The sequence below is a fragment of the Oryzias latipes genome, chromosome 7, assembly GCF_002234675.1.
Source record: "Oryzias latipes chromosome 7, ASM223467v1".
NCBI classification, from domain to species: Eukaryota; Metazoa; Chordata; class Actinopteri; order Beloniformes; family Adrianichthyidae; genus Oryzias; species Oryzias latipes.
The window spans coordinates 16259689-16269710 of record NC_019865.2 but is presented as its reverse complement, the minus strand read 5'-3'; the positions used below and the strand labels follow the sequence as shown (position 1 = coordinate 16269710).

Genomic DNA, 10022 nt, shown 5'->3' with positions numbered 1-10022 from the left:
AACACCAACTTTGAGCATGATACTACCACCCCCATTCTCACACCAAACATAGAAAATAAGCGTTTTTAATAGTTTTATCATTAACATTATTCATATTGTTATTTAGAAGACTGGCATGCACCAAAACAGCTGGTGGTGTCTCATGTTGTCCACATCTAACTTGAGGATGACTTGTTCATCAGAATCAGTTGTGTCACTTTTTGTGGGGGCCTGACTGCACTATGACAAAGCACCACTGGTAAAGTGGGTCTATACTTCTTGGAAATGACTCAACCAGGAGGCGCCCCCCACCCTTCATATAGTGATCGTGGCTTGATGTGTAACAATGGGAGCTATCCTTCATGGCCAGCGGCCGCTGAAGTGGCGCGCCTTCCATCTCAGAGGCCAGTTTCCCAGCAGCTCCCACCAACAAAAGGCAGCTCGTGTCTGCTGTGATGGATGGGAGAGGCATGCGGAGGGAGGAAGAGGAGGCGCGTCTCTTTGCAAAGACTTGACACATTAGTGTTGACAAACAAGTCATGTGACGGCCATGAAGATGGCGCAGCTTACTGTATTGCAGTGTTCTCACTATTTTCGTGCACCAGCTGGACAACTAATTACCAAGACACTTCACGGTGCCATTTGAGGTCGGGGCGAGCGCGCCTGGAAGAGACAAAAAGAGATAACCACAAACATTTGAAATAGGAGTTACGGAAAGAAAGCTTTAAAAATCGGATGCAATCATCCTTTTTTTTTTTTTTGAGGGAAGCAAAAAGGCGCTCATCGTCTGTGCGCGCCTGCGCGTGTGTGCGTTACATTAGGTGGACACGGAGACTGCATCAGACTCAGACTGGAGACACACGCCGGTTCATAATACAGCAGGAATACGGAGGCTTTGATGATCCCTCTGCGCTGTCGGCGCACGCAAAACGATCCAAACCCCGATTCCAACCGGGAGACATGTAGTCCCAGTCCGACCAGCCGAGACAATGTGGAGCATCTAGCGCGGTCTCTCTCTCTCTTTTTTAAATTTTATTTAGCAGCATCGTCTCACGATATCGACATAATGTGGCTTTCTCTACCGGAGAGAAAATAACCAGATATGTGGATACCTACAGAAGAGGAGAAAATCGGAGTTGGTGAGCCTACTTTATTTATTTAATGCTTATTCGCGACGTTTGGATTGCTCCGTAAGATCAGAATTGGAGCCATAAAACGTCGTGATGGCATTTTCCTAATGTATTTTTTTTACACAAGAAACATGATTAATCCTCTCAGATGGCATTTATTTTGTTAGTATGGCCTTCACATCCAAAATACATAGTCTTATAATGGCTGAAATACACGGGTAGTGACTGCATAGAGGGAAATTGCGTGGGATGATACAGCCCACAACCCACACCACCTTAAAGATGCCGTCGCAGTCTGTACACAGCCGAAGGCGGGCTGTTACATCCCGCTCCCTCCCAGCTCTCAGGTTTGAGTTTCTGTGAAGAAAATGCGTCAATGTGGCACATTTGCACAATCTGGTTTCATGTAGATGTATATTTATGTTAAAGAGCGCGAGACGCGATTTGCGTTGGAACCACGAGGGGGCATCGTGACTGCATCCCTCCAACAGGTGTAGTGAAGCTGGGAGTTTACCTGTAGACGCTTTCTGCGACAGTGACCACGCTGTCTCACACCTGAAGTCTTCATCGCGTGTGCGCACTTTGACTTATAGATGGAGCTCCCAGTGTGGAACCAGCATACACAATGACAGGAAGATGATCCTAAAGTAATTAGGGCTGATAAATGGAACCAAAGAGCCAACATAAGAGATAAAAAATTACCTACAAGTTGACATTTCTATGTAAAAAAAAAAAAAAGTGCGTATAGCGCATGATCACAATACGGACTTTCAGTCGGGGAATGAGTCATGTCCAGCTGCTCTACAGCTTATACTTGCGGGACTGCATGGTGTCTCGTTCACAATACTCCCACCTTCATACACACGCCCACATATGTACACTTTGGTTGAAGGCAAAGCATTCGTCATGATGCTTTTGTAAAGCCTGCAGGGCGACTGTCCACCACTTCTGTGTAGTAATTGCATCGCTTCTGCTCGTTTGTATGCCATTCATCACAGAGGCGCTGCAGATCTTTCCCAACCGCAAGCAGATGTAGGTGTGTGTGTTTTTTCCCGAGAAGGATGGAAGCAACAGTTCTGTGCAAGCTGGTGAGGAGGGAGCTCTCCGTGGTGCTGAACTGTGAAGAGAATGCTGTCCATGGTGCTGACATGATGGAAGCTGCCACGCAGGACAGTACATACTGTACTTTTACCTGGCAGTAAAGCCTGCCCAAATCACTTCTAAATTCCCCCCCTTACACCTCATATAATAGGCCGAAAGGCTCCTTTCAGCATTCATGCAGCAACAATGCAGATGAAGCCCACGCTGTGCACCTTCAGTGCACATCCCATATCCTGTTAACAGTTTTTTTTCCCTCTTCAGGCTGATTAATATGAGGATTGTTGACACCATTTTGCTTTCTCTTTACTTACTTTGTCTGCTTCTCAAACATAATACCAAGCAAAGATAATCAAGCGAGCCGCGACCCATCGGCGGAAAAGCAAGTCGTTCTTTAGCCACCAGGTTACCCTGAGAACCTTAGTCTAAAACAAAGTGTTTAACACCCCTTCAGGTGGAATTCATCACTTTTAGAGAAATAATCTATTGTTTTTTTCATGGTTCTTATTATGTAAGAAATATTAGTTGGCAAATTACTTTGCCCACTCCAGTACTGCATGCAGCTTCACCCAAAAAAGCTAACAGTTTCTGTGATGGCTGGTCTGATATATTAGTGACTCTTTTATGATTTGCAAATGTAGGAATAAAAAAAAAATAAAACAAAAAAAATTAGTAAAAAAGCATTTGGTCATTATCACACTGTAACTACAGATGATCAAAGTTGCTGTGTGAAAACTGCTGATCTGTTCTGTCCTCTTGGGGTGCCTCTGCTTTGCAAACCGTAATTGTTTTACTTGAAAATGAGTCACTGATGGATTGCACGTAAGCATCAATATTTCTTCACACTTGCACTGGAGAGAACTCTGCCTGCAAGGCTCTACCTGCCCACATGACAGAGTGAAATGAATCAGAAGGTTTATCTGTCGCTTCATGGATGCTACTCAGTCACAAAACTGCAGGAGAGCACATGAACTCAATCCCATAATCCATTAGCTGAAATTAATAGCATAACATTACCAAATTGCAAGTAATAATTGTTTTGTTTTTGCAATTCTATGGTTCTTTTGTCCTATTTGTTGATGACACATATGGGTAATAAAATATTTTATTCAGACACGATGGCATTTAATGCTCTTTTGTAGGGGGGTAATGTCTTAATTCAATTCATATCATAATTTGTGGTTGATGATACGATTCATAGTCAATATTGGTTTATTTTGAACAATCCAATTCACTGACCTAAAATGGATCCAGGACATCTTTAGCCAAAACTTCAACCAGTGTGACTCAGAGATAACTACCTTGGTACTGAACAGTGCAGGTGAGGTTTTCCAGATTCCTCTTATTTCTTGTAAGATAATTAAGTGTTAATTAAATACACGAAGAAACAAACAAGTAAACAAGAATTCATGGTAAATCTTTTCACATTTTAGTTTCATAAAGTTCAGCCCACTGTTGTTTTTCCACATCAAAATAATACAAAGGGAACATAATTAGAATATTCTACCACATTGTATGATCACACGTCTTTGCGAAATTCAAAGTGTTTCCACACTTTGCACTGTAATGGTGGCTTGATCATTTTTTGCTGCCATCAGATGTGTAGGTATTTTCCAATATCAATATGCTGGAGGTTGATTGATTTCATTTTGAAATGATCTCATAATGGTATAGATCAATTCGATTTACAACTTGCCTCAGACATCAATCTGTTGGGATTGTAGGAAGGTAATTAATAGATTAAGTCATTTAATTGTTACACCCCTACTATTTTGAAAACAATTTAGATTTGGGTAGAAACAGATTTAAATTCGACACATATAAAAACAGTTTTATTCAACTTCAGAATTTAAATATTTAAGTCATAATTTATTTAACTAATATGTATTTTAACAAGTTACTTGTTTTGATGTTTGTTTTCACAAACGTTTTAATCATGTGAACACGAGCTAACAGGTAAAATCTCCTGCTAATTGAGTTTATTATAAATTAAATAAAACAATCTCTTTGCTAGGCATTTATTCATAAAGAGGTAGCTACATGTTTCAGCGGGTTGTGTGTTTCAAGGTTTAGATGAAATTTCACCTGTGAGCAATAGGGGGACAAGGGGTTTCCATATGTCACATTTTACTACTGTGTGAAATAGATGATTCACCCTGAAAGTGGGATTATAAATTATCTGTGAGTAGCTCTCCATTTGTGGGACTCCGATTTTGAAAAAAAGCATGCCAAAATTCTTTTCTGAATTTGCGGCAGAAATGGCTTGCAGAGTGTGAATTTGGTTCTGTAAACTGCCTCTGCAGATGCACTTGAAGTCACTGTGAACTCTGACTCAGTGGGTGAAACACAGAGCAGAGCCTAAGCTAAGTGGATCAGAGCCAGAGCATCTAAAGAAAAGAATTATCTGCTGAATCTTGCTAAAGGTGTGCAGTGGTACCTTTACAACTCAGCTCATCAGTACAGTTAATATTTTCCCTTCATAACTGTGTTCTCCTGCTACATGAGGAGATTTTCACTTATGTGTAGTTTCTTCCCTTTGGGACGTTGTATGAGTAGATGATTTATGTTTCCGTTATTTAATTCTAACAGAAGGTCGTGAGGCCGTACACACTACTTTAAACTTTACCAAATTGCTTTAGTGCATTTCCCACACATGACACTATTGAATAATCAGCACTTTGTCTTGAACACATTGCAAGTGTCTCCTGCTTTATACTGGAAAAATACATTCCAATTATGATCTCATTTGCTCTGACATGTTTCCTTTAAGCTGTGCAGTGATACAGAGTAACACGAAACAAGATCACGGACAGTGAATAAAAGGGTAAACTAGAGTTACAGACCTGCAGAGTACTATATAGTTTTTGTACTGCTTGGATGAGCACCCACTGGATTTAGTGTAAATGTTAACACTCGTTTGAACTGTTTTACAGGGACAATCAAAAATTCTTTGATATACAATTGTAGAATAGTTCACGTTTTTCCACTATGTTCTCTAAAATAAAACCGTGCCCAGGTTTTTATTTATTTATTATGATTATGTCATTTTTAAGCAAAATCAAAAAACCTGGGTCATTTTCTTGAGCATTGTTTCTGGAGAGCAGCAGTAGTTCATTAGAAATTCAGTTGTGGGCGTGACTGTTGGTGCAGTGTAAGTGCTTTCCGACTTTGCAACATCCAGCTATTCACACCAGGGCTGCTTGAACTTGATCCTGGAGATCTACCACCCTGCCTGTTTTCCAGATCTCTCCAGAACTCACCTGATTCCAGTAATCAGCAGCAAGAAGTGCAAGGAAAAATGGAAAATAGGCAGGGTGGTAGTTTATGAGAATCCGAATTGGGCAGCCCTGGTTTACACTCTCTCCTGCTAGCTACAGCCCCTCACTCCCCCAACCTAACATTACCAGTGGAACAAAAATGGCGAGCAATATTGGAGCTATCCAGCTTTATAGTTTTGAGCCAGATGCCAGCTTGGACAAAATAAAAGAAGTCGCGAATAGATCTATTCGTCCATAGGTGGATGCATCAGAGCGGAGCAGAGCAGGGAGCATGTGGCTTGCCGTTGCAGCATCTATGTGTCAAAGTGACAAGCTTTTACAAGTGGCATTTTTTCATCTGCTGCACTAAATATTTTAATAAAGAAATACTCAGAAATGCCATTTTAAGCTTAAATTTCTTTATATATGTCTGCCATCATAAGGAAAATGCTAAAAGGACATGTTAAAAACACCAAAAACACAATTTTTATTAGAGTGAGTCTTTAAAGAGTCAAACCTCTGTATGTGTAGGATTTCCAAAGTTTTTCGATATTTTACCTGTTGAAATTCCAAAAAGTAATTTTATACTAGTAAACTAATAATAAATGAATGGCATAAACTAGTTTGCACAGGATTTATGTTTCAATTTAGGAACAAATCATTGCATTTTCCAAAATGACTTCTTCAATGTTATTTGAAGCAAGCAGTTTTTAGTAAGGTTTTCATTTTCAGATTTTATTTTACTCTGACTTTGTGACACAAAAAAGTAATATAAATTAAACAATTCAACTTTATCAGATTATACATGAATTTCAGTATCTCAGTGCGGGAGTCCACACCCAGTCCAGCCCCTCCCCTCCAAAAGACTCAGGGCTTTTATGCTATGCAATAACAGAAAGTAAATTTATTGACTGCCTTATATATTTATGAGCCATTAAACTGCCAGCTAGGCCAATCAGATTATCAGGGAATCCATTTGTATGTTTAAACTTCTCAGTTTTAAAGAATTAAGGATTGAACCCTAAGTAAATAATGTGAGATTAAAAAAGGGAGTCATTTTTCTTCTGTTGGGTTCTATACATGGAAAGAGTTCGGCTGTATTTGATGTAAATCAATTTTCCAGGGGTAACATATCTATATGATCTGTGTACATGAAACATTGGAAGTGGGAAAAAGGTGGCGGACATCATCCTTTTTGGGTCTTTGAGGATTCTTCAATTCAGTTCTTTGTTGCTGGATAAATCATGAAATCCATCATGGATCATGAAGAAGACAGTCTGGACCGATATGCTGTTGCTTAGTAGAAATGCTTGCCTTGCCAACATTTTCAACTCCCTGTCCTAACAGTCCTTCCAACATCCTACGTTCAACATGTTGAAGTCTAAAGATGAAATTTGTCGATTTTTGGATTGGACAAAAGCTAACGTTCTGAGAAAGAACGTGTGGCTTAGTGTTTATGCACAACCTGTTTTTTGTGTTTTTCTTAAGGCAAACACACCAACATGGTGTGGCCATCTCTGTCCAACACAACAATCTCATCTAATTTTGCTGTGACCCCCATTGAAGAGTTTTCCAATGGAGTTGAGTGGGTTTTGCAATTCAAATGAGTTTAATAAAGAACCATACTCTCAAATTGAAAATGTTTAGTTCTCATTTAACAAAAGCTGGCAGACTGACAAAGAGTGTGACAGGGATGCTGTCCTCCCTTCTGAGCTGATCATTTTTAGATAAGGTGCAAAGCAAAAAGCATTTGCTTCTCATCCTAAAGCACCTAGATCCCAGCAACAGTTACAGTTGAGAAAGCCATCCAGTTTGTAGATGAACTGTTCCCATAGTTACCCAAGCGCAGGAACTGAGCACCCGTTCCCCTCAAACAAGTAACAGTGCTGAGTTAAAGCCCCTCCTTCTCTTCCTCCCCCTCACTGGGTCCCCTGACTAGTTCATTAGCATAATGATTCACACCAAACTCCTTGAAGGGCCACTGTTTGTAGGTTTTTTGAAATCATCGCGGAGCACTGTCATTTTCAAACAAGTCTCCCTGTACTGAGGTTCTGCACTGTGACTGGCTCGACTCATGTTTCAGTGCTGCAGTGCTGCACAGATAATAACAGGATCCAGAGGCAATGCGGTTGTCAAGGCCTTTAACTGTGGCATCCATCCTCCAGAGAATAATCACGTTATCAGTGTTTGTGTCACAGGATGCTGCTGTGTACAGTAAAAGGCCGCAAGATACTGAAAAAAGCAGGTCTCCCAAAAGGTTCATGCTCATGCAGACTTATTATAAAGTAGCATTAAACTGCATTATTAGCTGTTTGTGGGGGGGTTTATTTCGGGATGTAGCTCATTTATCTTTACATAGCATGAAATCAGGGTACTAAAGAATTAATTGCTTATTACCATGTGTACCTACTTCGGGGTGGGAGTATGTTTACAGTTTACTAAGCAAAACTTCCTACGTAACACGTGTTTTAATGATTCTATAAGATAATTATAAACTAAAAGGTTACACCAACATGCCTGGCTGCTGAGTGGAAATAGTGAGAAAAGCAACTTAACATTTTCAGTCAGAGGTCACAAAGGTGAATCAAAGCATCATTTTTTTCCCCACAAATCAAAACTTCTGTTGACATTAACAATTTTGAATATATTTGTTTTTCCTTTTTCTGCAGTGATTTGCAACTTCCGATCATCAGTATGTCAAGCTCTGATCCTGGAAATTGGGGAAACAGTACAGATTCTGGAAAAATGTGACGGTAAAAATAGCTTTGTGTTCATTTAACATGTTGAAGTTTTTTTTTATCTTCTCCCTTTGCATGTCTGGGTTTTGTTTGGGAAGCAGGTTTAAGCCATGCATTTCCGTTATTGATATCAATGATAAATCTTTTACCGTGCGTAACATTCTTTCACATTTTGGACTTGTAAGGGATTTAAATATGATGGCACAGCACATCCTCCACCACTTTGTAATGTTTATTTATTTATTTTCATTTTCAGAGCACTCTCAGGTCTTTGACACTAAAATGTTTCTAGTTTGGTTTTCCACATTATAACTAGAAGCTACCTTAAGATGTGCAGCTGTAATTTTAGGACAGTTTCTGAAGCAGGTTTGTGCTGACACATCAGAGGTCATAGATGTTCAGTTTAGAATTCGCAATTGGATGTGTTTTTTAAATCTTTTTATTAAATGACTATTTCTGGTTTGTAACTTTGCAAAAAATATTTTAACTAGAAATACTTCAAAACAAAAGGGAAGCAACCTGGTTGGTTCTTGTAGAAAACACTTTTGTATAAATAGGAATATAACAACAGAGTACTGTGGTTCATCTTCAGACTGTTAAATAAATCAGTTCATCTGTTTATTCTGTAACATTAAAAACATAAAAATATTTACTGTGCTATTTGCTCTTTTCTTAGGTTGGTATAGAGGCTATTCTACCAAGAAACCCTCTATCAAGGTAATTATAACCCAACTGGTGCTTGTTATGGGTGCTGTGCTCTGTATCTAAATTAAGAATAGCTTGTATGAAGGATATTTCACATTAATAATGCCATGTCTTGCAAAACGGCTATTATGTGACTGCATTTCTCAAAAAAACCTTACATCCTTTGGATACTATGTTTATAGCATATATATGTTATATGTTTACCATGTTCATATAAAAATGAATTTTATTTTAACTCCGAGAGCTGCTTCTAAATACTAGTACAGTATTTCTTCATGGGCGTTAGGGACCAGAGACATCCTTGACTATGCAGAATCCACGAATATGGACAGCCACCCTCGACCCGGAGCCTAAGAATGTCTGTCACCGATCCTTACTCATCAAAAATCAGGGGTGGCTCCAGGATTTTTTTCTAGGGGTTGCTAAGTGACTGTCAGGAGTTGCTCATTCTCTTAGTAAAATTACATTTCCAAGGAGGAAAGGAATTGGAACGCATATTTATATGATGCTAATTAATACTAGATTTACATTTATTGTCTTGTCAATAGATTGCACTTTTAAAATGTGCTAACTGTCAAAGTCTGAAGAAAGAGAAGAAGATGTTGAAGGGTGGTAGGAAAACAAACAGTAAATTATTTAAGAGGAGCTGTTGAGAATCTATGTGGCTAACGCCATCAACCGCCTCTCCATTGCCGTGGAGCAAATTAGCTGCTTGAGCGTAAAACCATCGTTTTTAATGGCCAAGACGCAGTTCTTTACGCCACTTTTCCCGGCGATTTATCATACTTTTCAGTTGCCATAGTTCAACACCTGTCCAATCATGTGTTCATAAGCTTGACTTACTACATAATCCCACACCATATAGTTTTTTAGTAGTTAGGAATTAGGGTGGTAATTCAGACATAGCCTCTGTCTCTCTTTGCCTTAAAACCAGGAGGCTGTGCTTCCTCCTTAATCAGTTAAGTGTGAGAGGTCCTGCAGCAGGATTTGAGCGTCGTGCACAGCGCGTCAGTCTGGCAGCAGCATGTTTTGAGCGTCGCTTCTGCTAGAAGAGGCTGGTGCCATCAATCATTCATTCATCCGAACGATAATTGTTCTCTGCGATGATCTTCTTC

The 10022-nt window shown here is 39.5% G+C and overlaps 1 protein-coding gene across 2 annotated transcripts in view; it reads left to right on the top strand.

Moving 5' to 3' along the window:
• The first annotated feature begins 218 nt into the window (after positions 1-218).
• Positions 219-10022, top strand: part of LOC101165978 (dedicator of cytokinesis protein 3) — a 46257-nt gene continuing 36453 nt past the window's right edge. Inside the window, exons 1-3 of one of the 2 annotated variants that reach the window (XM_020704728.2) lie at positions 219-1118; positions 8134-8217; positions 8879-8919. In XM_020704728.2, coding sequence (XP_020560387.1) covers positions 1082-1118; positions 8134-8217; positions 8879-8919 — 162 coding nt within the window. In that variant the 5' untranslated portion in view covers positions 219-1081. The remainder of the gene's footprint in view (positions 1119-8133; positions 8218-8878; positions 8920-10022) is intronic. The other variant, XM_020704727.2, reaches the window with a different exon arrangement.